This window comes from Aotus nancymaae, unplaced genomic scaffold, assembly GCF_030222135.1.
Source record: "Aotus nancymaae isolate 86718 unplaced genomic scaffold, 86718_ANA_hifiasm-v0.15.2.pri h1tg000036l, whole genome shotgun sequence".
Taxonomy (NCBI): Eukaryota; Metazoa; Chordata; class Mammalia; order Primates; family Aotidae; genus Aotus; species Aotus nancymaae.
The window spans coordinates 66,586,905-66,610,347 of record NW_026988450.1 but is presented as its reverse complement, the minus strand read 5'-3'; the positions used below and the strand labels follow the sequence as shown (position 1 = coordinate 66,610,347).

The 23,443-nt window shown below is 40.0% G+C and overlaps 1 protein-coding gene across 7 annotated transcripts in view; it reads left to right on the top strand.

Moving 5' to 3' along the window:
• SAMD12 (sterile alpha motif domain containing 12) overlaps nt 1-23,443 on the top strand; it is a 490,937-nt gene that overhangs the window by 352,612 nt on the left and 114,882 nt on the right. Inside the window, exon 5 of one of the 7 annotated variants that reach the window (XM_012443286.2) lies at nt 13,320-14,663. The exons of 5 other annotated variants lie outside the window; for them this stretch is intronic. In XM_012443286.2, coding sequence (XP_012298709.1) covers nt 13,320-13,339 — 20 coding nt within the window. In that variant the 3' untranslated portion in view covers nt 13,340-14,663. Of the gene's footprint in view, nt 1-9,522; nt 9,623-13,319; nt 14,664-23,443 lie in introns of those variants that run through there. One more of the 7 variants, XM_064384538.1, reaches the window with a different exon arrangement.

The window sequence follows — 23,443 nt, the reverse complement described above, 5'->3', positions numbered from 1 at the left end:
AACACTTAGTTTGATTCTGTATCTTCGCTTTTGTGAATAATACTGCAATGAACATGGCAATGCAAGTATCTTTTCAACATACTGATTTAATATCCTTTGAATATATGCCCAGAAGTTGGATTGCTAGATTATATGGTAATTCTACTTTAGATTTTAAGGAATTTCCATACCGTTTTCCATACTGGTTGTACTAACACTGGCAGTATGCAAGAGTTTTCCTTTCTCTGCATTCTTACCAATATTTATCTTTTGTCTGTTTAATAATAGCCATTCTGACAGGCATGAGATGTGATATGGTTTGGGCTTTGTGTCCCCATCCAAATTTCATCTTGAATTTTAATCCTCATGTGTCAAGGGAGAGACCTGGTGGGAGGTGATTGGATCATGGGGGCAATATACCTTATACTGATCTCATGATAGTGAGTGAGTTCTCATGAGATCTGATGGCTTTATAAGGGGCTCTTTTCCCTTCACTCACCACTCTCTCTTGCCTGCCACCATGTAAGACATGCCTCTTTCCCTTCTGCTATGATTGTAAGTTTCCTGAGGCTTCCCCAGCTTTTTGAAACTGAGTCAATTAAAACTCTTTTCTTTATAAATTACCCAGTCTCAGGTATGTCTTTATAGCAGTGTGAAAATGAACTAATAAAAGGTGATATCCATGTACCTTATTGTCTTATATTGTATAATGTCTTACAGTCTTGCATATGCAGCCCTAGGATTCTTAACCTTTTTTTCTTAAACTTTTTATCAGTCATGAGACTTTTAATCCCATTAAATCTGTAAACCGTCCCTTCAGAAAAATTCATATATATAGATTTTACATATACTTTAAGAGAATCACATGTTCTTTTGATGCCCATTCATGGACCACTTAAGTATCCATGAGCCTACTATAACTCTGATCCATATTATTTAACATACTAGATTCTAAATTAGTGTTAAAATAAGGGACTGAATGATTCAAAGAGAGAGAATCTAGTTCCAACTGATTTATTTGGTGAAAGCAGGAAGGACACACAACCAATAAACTATTTTATCTTACCTCTTTGATATTCCTCTTGGAATAAGGATAATTGGTTCTGTATCACTTTCCTTTCTGCATTTTAGATTGTGTCTGTCCTTGTAGTCACCTCTGTTCATCCTGAATCAATACATAAAGAATGTCTTCTCTACTGTCCAAACTCCTGAATTTCCAGCCTCAACTTGTAAAAAATGCCCTCAACAGTATGTCTTGCCATCCTAAAATAAATAAATAAATAATGCTCCATTATGCCTCATTCGTTCTACATATTCAAGATTGCCATATGGCTTCAATGGATGTCTAGTGAAAATACATTTAATATCTCATAAAACCTACATGAAGATGTCAAATGCCCATAATTAAAGATGAATCCTCTTTGAGATATTGCTTTACCAATTAGCCACCTGGAGCTGTCTGGCCAAATCCTTATCAATTTAATCAATTAGCCAGTCTTGGGTGTTTTGAAGATGTACAAGTCCTAAGGAGAGTTGGGAATACTTAGCAAACTTAGTAGTGATGATAGTGCTGAGATAACTGAATTCAGGATGTTCTCATTATGAAAATTCCACATTGCTGTGCTGTTCCACTCCCTCAGGAAATCACCATTGGAAGTACCTGAGCAACAATACCTGAGCCTGTCCTTTGCAGGATAAGAGAACTCACAGTGACAACAGAGTAGCAGCAGAGTAGATAGAGGTCTTGAGAAGGTGCTTGCTGAATTCACCTTGCTCTCTCAGTGATCTCTTCCTTTCTATAAAGGACATGTCTCAGCTTAGGTTCTCAGCTTGCTATGCTGTCAGGTCCACAAAATGTCAGTGCCACTTTCTTGTCCACCAGTTCTCCAGCCAGGTAGGAGCCACTGAGGGATATGTAAACTTTGGTGTGCCTTGCCTCTGGGAGCATGTGTAAGACAATGCAGATGCCAAGTCCCAATTCCCAGAGACTTCCATCCTCACTCTAGCACATTTACTTCTGTCCTTTCTTCCCCTGGCATTCCACCTTCACCCATTTCACTCTTGTGCATATGGCAGCAATATTATTTTCCCTCTAGTGGTTTTCCCAGCCAGCTTTAGAGAACAGTCAGCTCTGTGTATCCCAAAGGCTTTGTAACAGGTTACCAGAGCTTGCAGAATGTTTTCTATAAAAACAATTTTGTCTTCCCTTTTTGGCTTTAAAATCAAAAAGACTACTCCAGTACATGATTATTCATGTCATTAAAGTGGAATATGAGAACATTCTTTAGTGCAAAAAAATTTGTGAAAAATGGCTAGCAGTCCAGGATTTGAGAATATCCTTTAGTGGGACTTGGGAAGGATGAAGAGAGATGGAGGAGGATGTATATTTGTACTACATAGACACATCAGAGGGTGGTAAAGATGCCAATAGAACAAAAGCTACAGGGATGGTTACCCAGGAACCATTTGCCTTATCTTTAGAGAGTTAACTAGAAGATTATGTTGATGTTTCCAAGTGTTGTTAAGAAATAGAGTAAGAAAGTTGGACGTGAGACCTAAAATAAACCTTAAACTTACGTTTAGAAACGACAGAATGTTGTACTATTTCAGTTGCAATAGAATACGACTATGCTTTCACGATGTAAAGGAAGTCTCAAATTATATGATGAAAATCATCACCTCATGGCTAAGGAGAGGAGCACTGGGTGCATTTGCAGTTTGTGGAAGCTTTTTAAGGACTGTTTCTTTACTGTCAGCACTTTACTGAGAGCACCATTTCCATCTCCCCTGCCTGACAGAAAGGGCCAATTGCTGTCCACATCTCTGGTGCTGCCTATATGTGAGCAAGAGTGATTATTCAGCATCTTCTGAGCACTTACATATACAATTCTTCCATTGTATTTTCACATAGGTTCCTTTCATGTTTGCTGGAGTCTTTCTTCTGTAATTGCTCTGCCTTCACCATGGAAGTCTTAACGTTCTAGAAGCTAGCAGCAATGTCTTTTTTGAGTTTTTTTCCTCCCTATCTTCCAGTGACATTTAGGGCAGTAGTGTGAGTAAAAAGCCAGCCTGTAAACACAGATATTGACTCACTAATAGATTTTTTTCTGAGGTACATGTGTCTGTGCCTCTAAACCGAAATCTTTTATTTAACTTCAGTAAAACGTGTGTCTGAAGAGTTTCACATTTCCCAATATCCGGTACTTAAAACCATGCCAGATCCCTAAAAGCACCTGATATTCTTGTTCTAATTTTGTTCTACTAAATTTGACAGTGAAAAATCTTATCTTTCTGTACCCTCTGTTATTGTTTTTATGTGTCCACACATAAAGATTAAAATGAACACTTATTTGAATACTTCACTTCTGTGAGGTTCTATTCTTAACACTTTACAACTTTTCTTCCAACCGTTGCCTAAAGGAAGTAAAGACATTTTGCAAACAGGAAAACTAAGAAAGGGTATTTCACCAAAACTGCTTTAAAATATCAAAAGATACATAGCTGGAGAGGGAATAAGAGATAAAACAAGGGTGGCAGACACTGGTGGCTGCTGAAGCTGGGTGATGGGCAATGTGGGTTCATAGCACTATTCTAATTTTGTATATGTTTGGGAGTGTCTATAAAGCACAAATTTTAAAATTATAAAAATAAAACTAATGAGTTAAAGAAAACTTTTTCAGAAGAATCAATCTCTTCTATGTCTAATCTTGGGTTAAAGTTATTTGAGTGCCTCCTCCTAGTATAGAAAATACTCATAACAACTGAGCCTTATTCTAGAAGCCTATTAAAACATTGACTGGACAAAGAAAATGTGGCACATATACACCATGGAATACTATGCAGCCATAAAAAAGGATGAGTTTATGTCCTTTTTAGGGACGTGGATGAATCTAGAAACCATCATTCTCAGCAAACTGACACAAGAACAGAAAACCAAACACCGCATGTTCTCACTCATAGGTGGGTGTTGAACAATGAGAACACATGGACACAGGGAGGGGAGCATCACACACTAGGGTCAGTCGTGGGGGTTAGGGGAGGGACAGCGGAGGTGGGGAAGTTTGGGAGGGATAACATGGGGAGAAATGTCAGATATAGGTGATGAGGGCATGGAGGCAGCAAACCACATTGCCATGTATGTACCTATGCAACAATCCTGCATGATCTGCACATGTACCCCAAAACGTAAAGTACAATTAAAAAAAAATACCTTGAGTAGTATGTTTCCAACTATTATTACCTATCATGGCCCTAAAGTCTTCAGATCTCCTTTAGTTTTCCTCCTGAGTATTTCACAGAAGCCTATTTTGTACCCCAGGAAGACATAAGGGGATGTCATTTCAAATGCCATGAAATAATCTTTGTGCTGTGTTCAGTTGTGATTATGTGTGCGTTTTTCCAGTAACTCTTCTCCATTGTAAACTGCTTCTTTTCCATGTTGTCTGTGCTGCCACCTCATTTTCTTGTTGTTAACTGAAGAATTGCTCGCCTGTATTTAGACTTCAGATGGGCATCTGCTTTATACTGTTCCATCTGTTCTGCATTGTAGTTTCTTTGAAATACATTAGGTACAGGGTAATATTTAAAGAGACAGTCAAGTTAGCATGGGCCTTGAGTTTTCAATCTCTTATAGGGAAGTTTCCCTAGACTGTTAACAGAGATGTAAATGGTGTTTTGTTTCCATGCTGAAATCACTTTGTGTTTGAAAATTTGTGAAATTGTTTCTCTTTTATTCTTTGTTTCTTGGCCTTGATGTCATCTCAAAACTAAGTGATTTGGTCTCCCTGGACAGACTGTGAAAAGTCAAACCCCTCCACACCAAAATAACTGGTAGACAGTGGGTTGAAAATGAGAAAGTTCCTATGGATTCACCTGCCTCTCTTTGAGACTAGGGTTGAGTGGCTGTTGACCTGATGAAGGACAGTTCCAGCCTGTGACTTCTGAGTCAGCACACTCAGATTCAAATCCTGCCTCTGTCTGTATTCACTTAACTTGGTATCCTCTAGATTTGTTCATGTTGTTGCAAATGACAGGATTGCACTATTGTTTAAGGCTGAATAGTATTCTGTTGTGTATATATACCATGTTCTCTTTATCCATTCATCCATGTTGGACACTTAGGTTGATTCCATATCTAGACCATTGGAGAAAAAAGATGTCAATTTAAAAAACAAAAGAAATTGGCCGGGCGCGGTGGCTCAAGCCTGTGATCCCAGCACTTTGGGAGGCCGAGACGGGTGGATCACGAGGTCAAGAGATCGAGACCATCCTGGTCAACATGGTGAAACCCCGTCTCTATTAAAAATACAAAAAATCAGCTGGGCATGGTGGCGTGTGCCTGTAATCCCAGCTACTCAGGAGGCTGAGGCTGGAGAATTGCCTGAACCCAGGAGGCGGAGGTTGCGGTGAGCCGAGATCGCGCCATTGCACTCCAGCCTGGGTAACAAGAGCGAAACTCCGTCTCAAAAAAAAAAAACAAAAGAAATTGAAAATCCTACCTCTGCAACTAGACTCCACCAGGTTCAGCCTCTGTGCTCCGTAAAATGACAGGACTCATACCTACCTTGCGGTATTGTGGTAAAGACACACTTTGAAATGTTTCCAGTGTGGGACTTGTCACCTATTTCAAAAACTTTATAAATGGTCAGTAGCAATCATTACTATTAACTCTGCCAGTCACTGAAAGCATGGGAAAGTACAAAAAAAAAAAAATCATGTGTTTTCCTGGTTGCCAAATTAAGTTGAAACCAATTTTCACATTAACAGCAGGCATTTGCTAACTTAGAAAACACAGCTACCAATGATGTTCCAAAAGATGGTCTTTGAGGCTGACGATCGTTTAATGTGTCATTTTCACTTTGGGTGGAAACTTTTGCTGAAATGTGAGAGTCTTGCTGAATTTAATTTTTCCTTTCTTGTCTCCCCAGCTATCTTATGTGTAGCCTCAGAGGTGGAAGTTTTCTGACTGGGGCTTGGTTAGGACAGAAGTTTCATGCTTTGATTTTGTTTTGTGTTTGAGGTTGCTAATGAAGAATTCAGGAGGAGAATTGTTGGATGCTCTAGGGAAAAGCATAGACGTCACCTTATTTCTGTTGTCTGTAAAGTTGAAAATGACAAAATTCAGGAGTGCTAATAAGTGGTACTGTGTCTAGTTGAGCTCAAAAAAAAAAAAATCACTGCTTCTGAGGAAATTGGAGCTTTTGAAGAAAACAGCTTTTTTGACAAATGAAATATTTTAAGACTAAAATTTTATTGTAACATCTGTATTCATTCATTTACGCTTTTAACAAATGTTTGCTGAGCATCTTCCCTGGGCCAGGAACTTTGTTAAAGACTGAAATACTAAAATGAGTAAAGGAAAGAGTAGCCTCAATTTAATTATATAATTTGATAAGAGTTTCAGAAAGTAGCTGATTGCAAATGTATATATTGGATTTAGGTGAAGTCACAATAGCTGGTGCAGTACCTCGGGGTCATAACAGCAGGGAGCTGTTACCACTCCTTGTCTAACTGAACAAAGGGAAGAGGGATGTCCTTCAACCTGGAGAGAGACCAGTAGAAAGAAAGTCACCTCTGGGAGATGGAGGCAACACAGGATAGCCTGCCAAGGAGGTGGCCAAAGAGGATAGACTCCAATGTCACTCTTCTCCTGCCTTCTGAAACTCCTGATGGTATTGCCCATTAGCAAATCCTCATTGAGAGGTATAAGAAAAGGATACCCATTAGTACGGTTCACAGACGTCAGGCCTCCAGGGCATGAAGTAAGGTGGGAAAGTTGGAGAAGGGAACTGAAAAGAGCAAAGGGAAGAATCCAGCACAACTAGGAACTCCCTCAGGATACTCCATACTCAATGCAGTGGTAGAAGACTGACACACAAGCAGATACCTTTTAATAATCCATAGTAATTAACATCATACTGATATTTACAAAATAACATAAGAGACCAGATAATAAACCTGCTAGCTTCAGTATTGGGGCAGGTGGGAGGGGCTTTTATTCTGCATCTCAAAATATGAGTATGAGTTTTTCTGCTGATGGGAGAAGAAGGAAGAATATCATAAGGGACAGAAAAAAAAAGGCAAGTACATATATCACACAAATATATAAAGCTTATTTAGAAATCATCAGCATGACCAGAGCATAAGGTATATGAGACACAGGTAATGGGTTTGGGATTTTGTGAGATTTTGTTTTGATTGTTGGAGAATATTATCCAGAACCACCACAACATGTTTAACAAGCAAGTAATTCTGACCTGCCAGCTTCCTGAGAGGAGACGTCTGTTTTGTTCACCATTGTGCATGCAGCACCTAAAATAGCATTTGGCATATGTTAAAGCTCAATAGCTCTTTGGAAAATAGATGAACTGGCAAACAAAACAACCCCTCTATCTGAACCTAAGTCTCATGTATTTATTTTAATGTATTAACATTAAACTTAAAACATACTAGCAACCATAGTATTTTGATTCTTCCTTTTTTGTTCTAGAAATAAGCATATCTAAAGAATGGTGGTTTTGTGAAACAGGTGAACAGTGGGGAGTAAGGACATCTCTTCTTCACTGAAAACAGCCTTTGGCCTTCTGTTTCTCAGCCCTCCTCGTAAAGTAAAATTGTGCTCTGTCCCTCAGCTGTCTCCTGAGGTAATCATGAAGATCAAATGAGATCAAAGGGGCCTTGACAGATAAAAAGTGCTGGACAGATAGGATGCAGAGATGCCTCCTCCTGCAACAATAGAAAGTGAGAGGGGCCGCATAGGTGAATTTTTCAAATGACTAAATGTGTTCCACTAAACCAGCGTTTCTCAATCTCGTCACTATGCACACTTAGGATCAGAGACTTCTTCATTATGAGGACCTGTCCTGTGCAGTCTGTGACGTCCTGCAGCATCCCTAGCCCCTACCCATCAGATGCATTGGCACTACCACCACTACCATTCCCAGTGGTGACAACCAAAAAAATGTCTCCAGGCCTTACCAGATGTCCCTCGGAGGGCAAAATTGTCAAACGAATACATTAAGCATTCTTTTTCAATCATAACCATTCCATGGAAATCTTTCCAGAATATGTTGATCACATTTCTGGCCTGTTTAACATGGGCTCCTGGGTTGTTAAGCTGTAATACTGGCTGTAACAATCATAGTATCTTTAAGACATGTTATAATTATATGCCTACATCTCTAGTCTGCTATGATTTTGTAGGCCTTGTGTCTGTGTTCCATGGTTTTTGTTTTCACTCTCGCTCACCCTGTGTGGCTGATAGCTGTCATTTCCCTAAAAGTGTCAAAGTGTACTGATTTGCTATTTCTAATCTGCTGCGGATTTTTAAAGTGGTCAGCCAGTTTTCTAAAGTGAGAATCCACAGTCCCTGAGTTTGGGTCTGGGTATGCAGGAGCCTCGAAGATGAACTTGGTTTATTTGAGTCAAGCAGAGGCCTTCTCATTCCTCGGTTCTCAACTCTTCTCCTCTTAGAGGCTTCTGCAACAAGGGTAGTATCACTGTGATTGTCACTAATGTCGCTTTACGATGTTACCTGTATCAACTTTCCCACATTCTCAATTTAGAATAAGGGAGGAATGGAATGTCCAATAATAGTTTAAACATTACCTCATCTGTATACAGACATTTCAGGCAGTAATTATTCTTTTATTTTGTCATCACCCTTCTTACACCTGCTTCCATTTAGAAATTATATGGGGGAGTAGTGGATCATGATCTATGAGGCTACACAGTCTGGTATGATCTAGGCCAATAAGATGTTGTTTGATATTTTAAGTAAAATTCAGTGTATTAGCACCTAACATTGTGTCATGGTGCCAGGCACATAAATAATAATAATTGTGTAGGCACTCAAATAATAATTGTGGAAGGAAACATGAATGAATGACAGAAATATAGTCTAACTCCTCAGTTGCCAATATGAATAAACGCATATAAGGTGTGGCAAGCCACAGATAAGGACTTCAAAAATCCAGATAAGGAAAGTGGTTTATAACGAAAGCATAGGCTAATCTTTCATGTTACAGATAGAGAACTGTAATCGTCTCAGAGGGAGGGAAACTGAAATGACTAAACTTCAGTCCATTTCTTGTTCTGCTGCAGTTCTCTTTTAAGTTCACAGATTGGGAATGGCCCAGTACATTCCAGCTCTTAGCACGTATTCACCTCCTTTTATTTTCTCCATTGCAAATGCTTGTGCCTTTCAGTGGACAGAGAGAAAGGTCAAGACTCTCAGCGTCTGCCTGACACCAGTAGATAGAATCTCCAGTGACTCTAATGGCCTGCTTAACCAGGTTGTTAGGCTATTTCTGTCTGCTGTAGCAAGGAATATTCCCTCGCGCCAGAATAAAGCAACCTGTAGTGGAACACTTACCTGAATGGTGAGCAAGGTCAGGAGAAAGCATTTTATTTAAAAATGGCTCTGTACATAATAAAAAAGGGATCAGTGTCTAATATGATTCTGAACACCAGATAAGAACAGCATTTGATTTGCTGCATTTTTTCAAGATCATGACTGGTCTTAACAGTCCCTATTGGTGACAGACTTCTAGATGTGATTCTGGACCATCCAGACCCTCCCCTCAAGAAAGGAAGCTAAGACTGGTCAGTTTCCACCACCCAGCAATATGAAACCTGAGACCATCCTGGTAGCAGATGATCCTCAGAGATGGGCCCAGGATGCAGGCTAACCTGTGAGTGTCCCCTGAATTGAATGACCCAGGGATGCTGTGACTTGTAATTGTGGATTCTGTATGGTCATTCTGGGGAGGAATTCTGTTGAAGAGAAATCAAGACAATCTGACCTGACCAGAGTCAAGAAAATAGCCAGTCCCTAAAGACAAAGAAATTCTTAGAACGCAGTAACCCTCTATTGGTGTTTTCAAAAAGGCAACATGAGTCGCAAATGATCTCTGTGTATCTCTTGGATTCTGCCATCTCAACATTTCAGATAAGTCACTGGTTAATTGGGCTGGGTTAATGGTTCTTTTTTATTATGATGACTTTTAACCACCTTCTGGCAGAAGGTGTCTGATTAAATCCTGGACACCTGTGGGTGAAAGATGTAACTTCTCTGGCATTTTGTTCCCCCCAAACAGAGCAAGAATGACAAGGAGTGAATTTGGAACATGGTGGATATTTAGCTGTGTTTTGTCTACATTCATAACAGAGAGCAGCTGTCAGTAGTTCTGAATGTCTTTTCTAACTGGATGCCCGCAGGATCTGGGACAATGTCTTGAGGCCAGTGTGTTTGCAGCATAAGTCAGCAATAGTGTTATAAGATGACTCGGGCTCAAGTAGAGCTCAGGGTTAGTAACCTAGTAGGAAATGAGGGGTGCAAAAGTTTAGCAAAAGTGGGAGTGTTACAGTTGCTAAATTCTGGACTGAATTCTTACAACCTGCTTGACTCCAAAGTATCCTAAAAGAGTCCTTGAACCAAGAATTCCATAGCTACAAAAATATATATATGTCTTATGCAGATGTATTACATTAAGGAGATCCTAATGCTTATTTTGTAATCATTTATCAAATACTGCTAGGAGCTGGCCATTTACATATACGTGATTTAAGAGAGTTTTTCACTCTCCTTTAAGATTTGAATCATTATCTTTATTTTAAAGATGGTAAAATGGGAACTTCTTCCCCATTAGTACTTTATGCACTTTGAACTGAAACTTGACCTATACTGAGGCTTTATCTGGGAATGGCAGAACTAAAATTGGAGAATGGGTCTTCTGATTCTTTTATGTTCATTTTATCCCAGATAAAGCTTTTCTTATATTTATAGGTTAAATTCATTTTTGAGGGGTAGCCTGGGAAACTGAATACCAGGAATAACACTGCCTCAATGAGGAAATATGTTCTCACAGCAGTGTGAAAAGGAGTTATTAAAACATAACCCATTTGTAACTTGTAGGCTAACCATATGTATTTACAATAGTTATAAAGAATGAGCTCTGTATGCAATAAGTAAATATACGTGCACATATCCATGTATATAGTTTATGTACTGTTTATCCATCATACCCAGAAAAATTTTGTGAGTGATTAAATATTGAAATGTTAATAGCAGCTGTTTCCAGAATAATTCAGGGTAACTTTATTTTGTTGTTGTTGTTCATCTAAATTTGGGGGAAATGGAGCACAAGCTATATTTTTGTAGAAAGACAAGAAATAAAGGATAAGGCCCACACCTGGCTCTTTTTAGATTCAGAGCGGTATTTGATTTTTCCCTCCTTCTATAGTCTTCCCCCACTGCCCCCAATCTGTATTGGCTTCATCACAGTGATGCAGCTTAAGCTATGGATTTGAAGGTGATTCTGTGAGCTTATTAATTTAAAGTCTGTGCAGGTGTTAGGATTCCAAGGCATCGACTCAACAGAATCGAGCCACATCATGATAATTAGGATTGAGAGAACATTTGGGAAAGGCATTGGGGAAAGAAATAAGGGAAACCAAATGTAAGGAATAGAAACGCCTGATCTGTAGGACCCTCAAGCAGGAGGCATTGGTTTTCAGGAGGGGATGGCAAGTAGAGAGGTGAAACTAACAAAAGAAATCACTGTGGGAGAGAAACAAATGGCAAATTTCAAAGCATGGGAGGGCCCAGAGAAAGATGGGAAAACACAGGACAAGGAGACCAAGGAGGAACAAGTCCTGAGCTGAATGGTGGAAAGCTGGAGGAACAGCACGGCTGTGCAGTGGGCCCTGAAGTGTTTGAAAGGCCAGTTATGTGGTGTGGGCATGTAGGAAGCAGAGGGACTCTCATGACTCATTTGTCATGGGAAGAAATGGGGTGGGAAGGGGGAAGTTTGTGTGGGAGGAAGGAGTGAGGCCCCAGGACAGAGGGAATGGAAACAATTTAGATACATGTTATTAATTATTGTCTCCAAAAAGCCTGGTGTGGTGAGATGGATGATGACGCGGGAGAAATGACTTAAGATCACTTCCAGCATAGCTTGCTGTGTCTTTCCATGCGGCATGAATCAAAATCTCTGGAACTTCCTCGTTTTCAGCAAGGAGGCTGCAGTGCTGATAAAGGCTATTGGGAAGATTAAGTGTTACATCACTGCCATTTTTGCAACTGTTCTTCACACTCCTGTCAACCCACTGGCTGAAAGACCTCAGGGTGGAAACGTTCACTGCAGCCTAATATTTGACAGATAGGGAATTGACTCTAGAATGATTTTTCAAAACTTAAGTTGTATTCTGAAATAAGTGGTTAATGGCCCCATTCCCATCACCCTCCTGTACGTCTTTCATCTTTTGTGCACAACACATGTGGCCAATTTTCACACGGATGAAATCTGCTTTACTTGCAGGAGCCTATGGTTTAAGTATTATTATTATTATGGTGGTGGTTTGCCAGTGTCATTTACAGTTCACGCATGTCTAAAAAGTGTTTGAGACAATTTTCTTGCATACAATAGAACCTTTCAGTAAGAATGAAATGTAAGAACTTTTTAACAGAAGAGAGAGTTATAAACTACAAGCCCAGGTGTTACATTTGCCATTCTGGGCATTTTCTTTCTGGTGCTTAGCAGGCACTCAGTAAATATATTGGAATTAAGAATACGTGGGTTTTTGATTTCGCAGAAATCACCTCTGTGTTGCCTTTCAATGTTATATCCATTGATCAGATTGTCTTTCTTTTCTGGGACCTGACCTTAGTTAAAGGATGGTTTAGTTGGTTAACTCACATTTATGCAAGTAACTGAACACATGCTAAACTTGAGAGATCATGCCAGGCACGGAAAATGGACCACTCTTCCATGTCCTCATCTTAGCAGCAGCAACATCAGGAACACAGTTTCCTAAAATGCCTCCATTATCAGCATTGAAACTAAAGACACACTGATGGCCTGCTGTTTACAAGGCAACTCACTAGGCCCTGAGATACAAAGACTTTATAATAGATCCTCATAAATACAAAAAAGTAGGACATTCTATTTTAAAATAATGGTAATATATAGCACACAACATTATAGTTTAGGATAGTTTACTGTAGATTATTTAATCATGGCACAGAAATCGTACAGAATATGCATTGCCGCCATTCCCATTTTGGCAGTGAGAAAACCGAATTCTACAACTCAGAGCCTAGGAACATGACTTCCTCTAGATTTCATCTTCATGCAGAGGGAGAGCTAATAGTACACTGCCTTTCTGCTAGTTTCTCATTGAAATACCAACCATACCCACTCTACTTAGTTTTGCTAGACACAAAGATTGGTACATTAGATGTGTATGATCTCTAATTGGCTCACAAAGAAATATCTAGACAGCCTTCCATCTCTCACCAAAGCAGCCACATTGACCGGGACATTCTCCTACCTCCCTAGGAGACTTCAGGTCTTTCTGACCAATGCAGTCTGTGATGGACCCTGGCTCAGCTCAGATTCTCTCTGCATGGGATCCCTCTCCACTTCTCAGCAATGCTACTACACTCCACTCATCTCATGCCATACTCAGCAGGAATGCCCACAGGCCTGGGACTGCTGCCGGGACTGGTAGAGAAGCCAGGTTCTTACAAAGGATAAAAGGTGGGACTTGCCTTATCCCCCAGGGTTAACTTATATTTCAGCTTTTTGGAGGCAGGACAAACTGCTTGGGCCACCAGTGAGCTCCCAGCACCTTCTACACTCACTGCTCATAATAGGCAGTACATCTGTGTTTGGTAAATGAAAGGTAGGAAAAACAGAAAGGGTGAGAGAAAGAGATAAAGTGGGAGAAAGAAGAAGAGAGAAGGAAAAGAGAGAATGAGGGAGAGAAAGGAGGGAGGGAGGAAGAAAGAGAAATGGGAAAAGCAAGAAGAGAAAAAACAAGGGAGCAAGAAAATGAAACAAGCAAACAAAGGCAGCTAGCAGGACGTGCTGAGCTGCATATGGAGCAGAGATGACTGCTTATCAAAATGAGATAGCACTACCCAGACAGGGTAAAGATGATAAGGTGCTCCTCCTGGCTCTGCCAGTGACAAGCTGCGGAACCTCAGACAAGTCACCCATCCTTTCTGGACCACAGAGAAAGGCCTCATTTGTAACAGGAGGGATGAGACCAGATCTTCGGATGGACTCTTCTCTACATGAGCATCCCTATCTCCATCCTGGTCCTCCAAGCATCAGCAAAATCTTCCTTGCATTCGGCACTCTGGCCCAGACCCTCTGCTTTTTCCTGTCTTCATTTCTTATCAGGCACATAAGTGCTTAAATGAACATAAGGAAGAAATCACAACTATAGTTTTCATAGAGGCTAAACTGCAGAACACAAAAAGGATTCTAGAAGGACAAATCTTATTTCATTTAGCCTCTTCTTAAAGCCAAGATATCTGCAAATGCAAAGCTTAGGTTCTGCCCTCTACGGCACCAGGCAGAGCCTGACTAGGAAACTTCAGAGAGGAGAATGTAAAAGGAAATGTAGATATTTATAATTGAAGTATCTTTCCCCTTGGGTATTTCTTTCTTTTTTTTTTTTAATGAAAATTCAGTCAACTGAATATTTAGTTCCCCAAGGAAAACTCCTCAGCTGTCGATTACACTGAGCACGCGAGAGAAGCTCTGACAGAAGATGACGCCCGCTCTTGGCTAATGATCACCTTGCTTGGGATCAGTGAGAGACAAGGTCTTTGAGGCCGGCCTCCTTTCTGCTGTGAATTAGGTATTAGGTACAGAGTATAGCTAAAAGCATTTTGTGCGAGCCTGCAAACCAAATGGTTGCTGGATCCAATTTTGTACAGCTATATCAAATACATTTAATTTCCCCATCGAAGGTGCTTGCATTTAATTCTAGGGCCAGCAATGCAGAACAGTTTTGCAGATTGAATTTCCATTCCAAGAAAGAAGTAGTCAAGGGGAGAACTTCTAAAGCACGTGTAACCAAAAAGCAAAAGATTTTCGGTGCCCACAGCGAAGGTGGGGTGTAAAAAGATCTAGCGAGCACTAGACGGACAAGAAAACTTCAGATGCAAGATGTCCCTTGTTACCTCATTTCAAACCAGCTAATCGCCTTATTTATAACCAAAGCAGGGTGGGCTTTGATGCCCTGATTGCAGCAGCAGGATTCTGCTATCCTTTGAGATGCCTGGTGCTTCTCCGTGTTATGTGTGGACTGACGCTTGGCTGCCCAGTCCTACAACTGCTACTACAAAATGCACCTGAATAAGGTTTAATTCTAAGACCAAACTCAAGAGTTCTTAGTAACAATCATAGATTGCTTCCCTCAAAAAAACCTCTCCTGATTTTTGCTCCTCACCCACAACCACTTGACCACTCCTCCTGTTTCTCACTCATCAGGCCCTATGCACATATTATGACCACAACTGGAGGAAGGGCTAGTGTTGCCTCAGGATTAAGCAGCGCAACCTTGGGCAAGTTACCTCTATACATCTTGGTTTCTGTGCATTTTAAATGGCAGTAATAATAACAGGGTGGTGAGGATTGAGTGTGAAGGACTTAGAACACGATAAGACAAGGTAACTATTTTGTAAATATGGCAAGCCTGTGTAGGACAGACTCTCTTTGACTCCTTAGGGTTTACCCCAATGCCCAGCGTGTTTCACAGCTTAGAGGAAAACAGTGTTTATTGACTGACTTTTGATGTCCATTTTTTGGCCGGGCACAGTAGCTCACACCTGTAATCCTAGCACTTTGGGAGGCCGAAGCAGGTGGATTACTTCAGGCCAGGAGTTCGAGATCAGCCTGGACAACATGACAAAAAATACTAAAAATAAAAATAAAAAAATTAGCCAGACATGGTGGCAGTCACCTGTTGTCCCAGCTAGCTACTCAGGAGGCTGAATCACTTAAACCTGGAAGGTGGAGGTTGCAGTAAGCCGAGATTGCACCACTGCACTCCAGCCTGGGTGACAGAGCGAGAACCTGCCTTAAAAAAAAAAAAAAAAATTCCATGTTTTGCCTTCCCAGTATTTTATACTTTAATCTTTGGGGTATTTGGGGGTATTCACCACAGTTAACAAGTTTAGATTGGTCCTATTTGAGTGCCCAGGCTGCATGCCAAATACTCTTTAAGGTGCTTTGTATAAAATATTCTATCCCATTCTTACATTGCTGTCTTATTTTTCCCATTCCTAATATTAGGAAAGTGAGGCGCCGAGAATTTAAATAACTTGCCTAAGTCTGGTAAGCTGGTATTTGATGAGCCAGGATTCAAATACAGTGTGTCTTATCTCTATTCCATGGGGCTCCTGAACATACCAGGGATCTGGTAATTCAGTGACGTGTTGGCATGCCCTGCCTGCCTCTGCCTGCCTGCACAGACCACTCTCCTCACATGATCAGGGAAATTCCTAATTAGCCTGACTGGCTGAGCCTCCCATCCCAAAGGCCAGAAACTCGACCTAAGTTAAGACCCAGGTGAGATCTGCTCAGCCTGATCTCCAGCCTCCCATGCATACCTCCACACCACACCCCGGGTGTGAATTCACCTGTATTCACTCAGAGACTACTGCCTGCTCACAGTCACCCAAATTGTGATGAGGACAACAGCACTCTGGATCTTACTTAATGCCTTTCCCAGGAACGTCCACCTATGACTCCATCAGAAGTTCATGATGTTGTTGAAAAATAATCCCATTTATAGTTTACATTGCATCTAAAATTATTCTAAGGGCCTGTGGCTGCTGCTTAGAGCAAAAGCAAAGGAGGCCTGTTTTCTTACAGACGATACCCAGGAATCCTGAAATGATTGATTGCATGTCTTTTGTTAGTGAGAAGTTACCTGTCATTAGAATTACCTTTCTTATTTCCTATAGCATGAAATCCTTTAGAAGATACTATTGTATAGGGTGTATAAAATAACTTCAGAGACCAGAAACCACAGCTGAAGAAAATTGTGTGAGACTGGGCATGGTGGCTTATTCCTGTAATCCCAGCACTTTGGGAGACTGAGGCAGGCAGATCACGAGGTCAGGAGATCGAGACTATCCTGACAAACACAGCGAAACCCGATCTCTACTAAAAATACAAAAAAAAAGTTAGCCAGGCGTGGTGGCATGCACCTATAGTCCCAGCTACTAGGGAGGCTGAAGCAGGAGAATCGCTTGAACCTGGGAGGCAGAGGTTGCAGTGACTCAAGATCGCACCACTGCACTCCAGCCAGGGTGACAGAGGGAGACTCTGTCTCAAAAAAAATGAAAAGAAAATGGTATGTGATACACACATACATACATAAAGTCAGCTCTTCAAATCCATGGGTTCTGCATCTATGGATTCAACCAACCATGGATCAAAAATGTTTGGGAAAAAAAACTTCCACAAATTTCCAAAGAGCAAAACTTGAATTTGCTGTGTGCCAAATACTAGATTGAATCCAGGTGATGAGTCCACGTGTAGGTGTTGCATTAGATATTTATTATAACCTAGAGATGATTTAAAGTATATGGAAGCACATGCATACACTGGAGGATATGCAATAGAAGGATCACAATGAACAGAAATGGAAGAGTAGTTTTTAGTGTAAGAAAATGATTAATCATTTGGAATTAGGCTATATTTGGGGTAAGCACTCACAGTACTTATAGTATATAAATTTAATGTCTCTCATTTCCAAATACTACATTGAATCCACATAAATGAAGTGATATGTAAGCATTGTATTAGATATTATAAGTAATCTAGAGATAATTTAAAGTATACAAGGGATGTGAATAGGTAATGTGTAAATACTGCATTGTTTTATTTCAGGGACTTGAGCATTCACAGATTTTGGGATCTGTGGGGGATCAAGGAATGACTCTACATACACACACACACACATACATACACAAACACACAGACACATATACACACATACACACAAACATACACATATATATACACACACACATACACATATACACACACACATACACGCACACACATGCCTTTTATTTTATAAAATGAAATAACTGTTAGTTATTTTGGCGGCAATGGCAGCAGTTCTGTTCAACTGATGGTCCTTAAGCATGAACAGATTCTCATAAATAAAGAGGGCTCATAGCTGTATTGATCTTACACTGCATTTGTTTTAGAGAGTTGAGTATTTTAAGATGGTGTGTGTTAACAAGTTGAAGAGTGCTTTTATACGAATGCTTTCTGGGGCTTTTTGCAGTTAGTGCTGATCATATTTTAATTGGCTTCCATTTGTTCCATTTGTTTTCAGAAGAGGGTGTACATCTTCTGATGTATAAAAAAAATAAAGTCACCTACTCAGTAATCGTTTTATTAAGTAGCGGCCAAAATAGACAGTAAGCTAAGGCCTGATGAACGAATGTATACTCATGATTGCCATCAGATCCTTCCTGTGCCCATTGCAGACATCAGACATCAATCTGACCAACATTCTTCTCAACATCACCCTCCATCCAGCCTCCACCAATCCATCAGTGTTGGCCACCAGCTTGACTGCTGGACTAACAATCTGTTTGTCTCTCCACAGTCAGAGCCAATGTTCATATGAGAGTAGCCAAGAATAAGAACAGGACTCCTTGTGTAATGTGGAATAATGAAGATAGAAATATTTGCTCTGGAAACCATACCACATGATCCCTATATTGGGAACAGAAGTAGAAGAGTAGTGTCTGGTGTAAGAAAATGATTAATTATTTGAAACCAGGCTATATTTGGGATAAGTAAAGTATAGTTCCTACAGTGGAAGAATTTTATGTCTTCCACTGGTGAAATGTCCCTACCAGTCCAATTCCAGAGACCCTGTCCGTTTCTTCAGTGTCTTTATTTCTTACCTGAACTTTTATAACAATCCCAATTAACAGTGAACTCTTTGAGAGCAGGATCTGTGTTTCTTTTCTTTATTCTTGTTGTATGTAAGTACCTGGCACCATTTGACATAGTGACTGAGTATAAATGAATTAATCCTCCCAATAAGCTTCCTGCTTCCAGTGCCTTTTTCCTCCTATTTTAATCTGTCTTAATTTATAATATTAATAAATATTTTCTTAATTTTTAATTCTAGCACTTTGAGTGGGCAAGGCAGCCAGAACACCTGAGTTCAGGAGTTCAAGACCATCCTGGGCAATATGGTGAAACGCCATCTCTACTAAAATACAAAAAATTAGCCAGGAGTGGTGGTGCATGCCTGTAGTCCCAGCTACTCAGGAGGCTGAGGCACCCATTCTTTTAGCTACTCTGAAACACATGTTATTATCAACTATAGTCATGATGCTGTGTAATAGATCACCAGAACCTAATCCTCCTATTTAACTGAAACTCTGTATCTTTTGATCAATGTCTCTCCTTTCCCCATCCATGCCCCTCCTTGTCCCCAGCCTCTAGTAACCATCATTCTACTCTCTGCTTATATGAGTTACTTCAACATTTTTAGATTTCACATGTAAGTGAGATCATGCAATATTTATCTCCCTGTGCCTGGCTCATTTCACCTAGCATATGTCCTCTAGGTCCATCCATTTCGTTGCAAGTGACAGCATCCTACTTTTTAAAGCTTGCCTCCAGTCTTGCTTCCTGTAATCTTATCCTCCATATTCAGCCATATGCAAATCTAGGCACATCACTCTCCAGACTAAAACTTTGTCTCCTTTTCACCTACTGAGGAAAACTCAGGCTCCTCTTCAGCTACGTTGCCAGTCACCAGAGCATTGCACTTTACTATCTAGTAACACTAATTATTTTAAATTCCTCACAAACATGTAGTTCCTGCCTCTGAGCCTCTACACATGCTGTTCGCTCTACCTGGAAATCCTTCCTCACCCAACTCTACTTCATCTTTCAAAACTCAGATAAATCATCATTTACTCAGAAATCCTTCCCTGTATGCCAGAGTTGAGGGTCAATGCCTCTTCTCTAAAATCTCATATCACTCTATTTATATTTATATCATAGCACTTACCAAATATTAAAATGATCTATTTTTATGTCTTCTTGAAATGATGATGATGTTTTTTCTGCATGTTACAGAAAATCCAACTCAAACTGGAATATATGAGTACACATAAATGAAAAGAGATAATGCAAGCTTAAAGTGCAGTTTGATTTAACGTTTCCTAGATTATTGGGGTTACATTTTTCTGTGTTTCTCTTGATCCTGTCTTCCTGGCCAACTTAGATTAATGCCTTCATGGTATCAAAATGATTCCCACATTTCCTAGCACAAGTTTCTTCACTGATACTTTGATGAAAAAGAATTTCTCTTCCTCTTACCAGCAGACAAAAGCTCCACACTTCCTCTCATTGTATCAATGAAAGACTGGTGCCTATTCCAATCACTGAACTGATGCAAACCAATCACTGATGCAAAAGAGATAGGAGTGTGATGATTGGCTCAAGCTTTTTGGCTGGAGAGTTCAAGTCCTTGCAGGATGGGGAAAATAATAAAAGATACTTTGGAGACCACTGACAACTCTCCTATTAGACCAGGCTCCTAATGGTTATGCGTTTCCTGCCATGTTCATCTTTGGGTTCTCAGCATATAGCACAGTGTTTGATACCTGCATAGTAGATAATCAACAAACATCTGCTTAGCTGGTGAGAATTGAGTCTGCTTGGAACTGAGAAACACATTCTATATCCATGCTCACCTCTCCACTTTAGCTCTGAGGTGCTACCACCATGCTGCCTACCTCCTGCAGCTGCTTCTCAACCTTCTTCTAAATGAATCCTTCTGCCTAAAGTGGGTTCCCGTGCCTCTTAGACTAGATTATATTTTCTCAATCAAAATTCATCTTCACCCCTCCCCTTCTGATCCCAGAAAGATCTACCTGTTTAGAGGCACTCTGGGGCTTCCCTTACAACTGGAAAATTATATGATAAATTCAAGAAGCTATCACCAGAAATCATGGAAACATCAAAAGAGAATGGTTTGCCAGTTAATCCCTTTCATTAAATATTCCCTGAAGGCAGCTGCTATATATCTTTTGATTGTTACTATAAAAGAAAGAGTATAACCAAGTAGAAAGAGATTAGACTTTGGAAACAGGTCTGGGTCAAATTCTGGTACCACCATTTCTTCCCTCTATGAAATGTTGGTCAAATGATTTAATCTCTCTGAGCTCAGATTCCTCCTATATAAACAGGAATAATAATGCCCACCTCCCAAGATTATGAGACTTACATAAAATGGACTGTTAATGTGACCGGGACAGTTTATGGCCAAATTGATACACTCCCTTCTTCCCCTTGCAGCATCCAGAGTATATTACTGGTAGGCCTAATGGTTTTGGTTCCATAATTCCCATTTCAAGTAATCTAGGCCATGGAAGAAGCTCACTGTTACTGGAGAAGCTCTTTTGAAAGCTGCTCTGTCCTCATTGTCTAATCAAAGAAATTTGAGGCTTCTAAATAATCTTTGATATCTTGTCTCCAAATAAACATAGTTATCTGCCTACCTTGGCATGGCCCTGGTTTTGTTTGCCTGTTGAAGTGGAAAATAAATGGCTTGCCAGCTGTGGTCATGATGTAGACCTAGATATGAAATAAGATGGGTGCAAAAGTCAGGATTGCTGTGGAGTCATAGAAGCCTTAAGTATTCTCAGGGTTCCCTTAACTCTGGGCTTCCACACATGCTGCCTCTGTGATATAAAACTCAGCCTCCTCTCCTATTTCCAAAAATAAACCCTGCTGAGAATGTGTGCCAGGAAGAGAAGTTGTCTGTAGACCTCAAACAACTTCAGATTTATCATTGAACATCCCTGTTAAAACCCTACACAGGGTGAGCATCTAGTTATTCCTTCAGATATTTATGCCTTCTTTTGGTTTCTCTCTATAAATTCTCCTCCTCCTTTCCTAGTTTTCACTCTACTTTCCTTCTGGGCACAAAACAAAATTCCTCTCACTGTCTCACTCAGGGTATTTTATCATCAACTTTTATGATTTTGACTACTAGTCCTCACTCTACCCTGTACAGTTCATCACAAAATTTTATCAAACGAAGATGGTTCCCTCACTCAAAGGAATTTTCATTTTAGCTATGATAATCATTATGAACAACATATGTATTTCATCTATCAATGTTCCTTGTAAAAAATTTACAGAAAGGGCCACACCATGGAAAGGACTGAAAATGTTTCAAAACCCTGGTGATTAAAAAACAGAAGCCAATGGCATTATTTGACACCTGAATGGAAGAAGACAGATATTCAAGTGTTACTTGCAAATGGATTTCTAGTAGGGGGAAAAAGCTCTGGCAGTTCCTAGAGACAACGGTCTTTAGCTCACCGCTAAGACTAGGTTCTGAAGCCAGACTGGGTTAAATCTTCAATCTGCTACTTACTAGCTATGTGAACTTGGGCAAATTTTTAACCCCCTATGCTTTAATTTTCTAACCTGCAAATATCGATAACCAGAATACCCATCTCAAAGGGTTTTTTGGAGTGTTAAATGAATTAGCACCTTTCTATATGGGCAGTATGTACTCCAATAATGGCTGCTGGGTGAAGTAAATCAGGGATCAAAAAGTCATGATGTGGTCATGCTGAAGACCTGGATAGACTGATGTGAAAGTCAGTATTGCTGTGGATTCTAAGGACCCTTAAGTATTCTCAGAATTCCCTTAACAGATATAAAACTCGTTTCATCTCCTATTTCCAAAAATAAACCTTGCTGAAAGTGTGTGCCAGGGAAGAAAAGTTGTGCTTCTTGGGGGAGCCAATGAAAGAAAATCATTGTCCCAATGTGCCATTTTCTCTCTCTTCATGCAGACTTCTTTCTTTTGGTAAATACAACTGCCAAAAGCTCAGCTCTTTAAAGTTTTACACCTCTCCACTTCCATGAGAAGAACAACCAGAAGGTTTGTGTCATCTTTCAGGGACATAATCCTTCAAAGTTTCACACTCCGGGTGTGTGTGCAGATTACTGAGGCAGGAAAACATGACATATCTCCAGGATTTTTAAGTCATTTTATATGAAGTTATTTCCTTCATATAAATGGGATGCAGGTCCACAGTAGAAAGTCTAGAATATACAGAGAATAGGCAATAAAAGATAATAAGCAAAAGAAGAAAATAAGAGTCATACCTTAAGCCAACACCCCAAAATAACAACTGTTAATATTTCATTGCAAATGCCTTTGATCTTTCAAATGTATATGTGCACCTAAGTATGTAGTTTTTTAAAAAAATGGAATCATGTGGTGCATGCAGGTTATCTTTTTGCACCTTAGGTGCACAGAGTTGAGTTATCAGTGCTACTTGATTCGTGGCATACCATTTTTTCAGCTCTTTCAAGGACTCTTCTGGATTTTTTCCCCTCCTTGTTTTCAAATTTCACATCTGTTCCCCACCCACTCATGCAAAAATGCCAATGCACTTGATATATTTTTAATATATATTATTCTTTTGAGTGTGGATATATTCATGATCCATACAAGTGATATTGTGGTATAAGACCTCATCGTTTTTCATTTTTATTCAACTCTCTAAAATCTAACCATGTTGCTATGTGTACATCTAGCTCAAGGTTCTGCTTGATGCCTAGCATCTCATCACATTTTACTTAGCTAC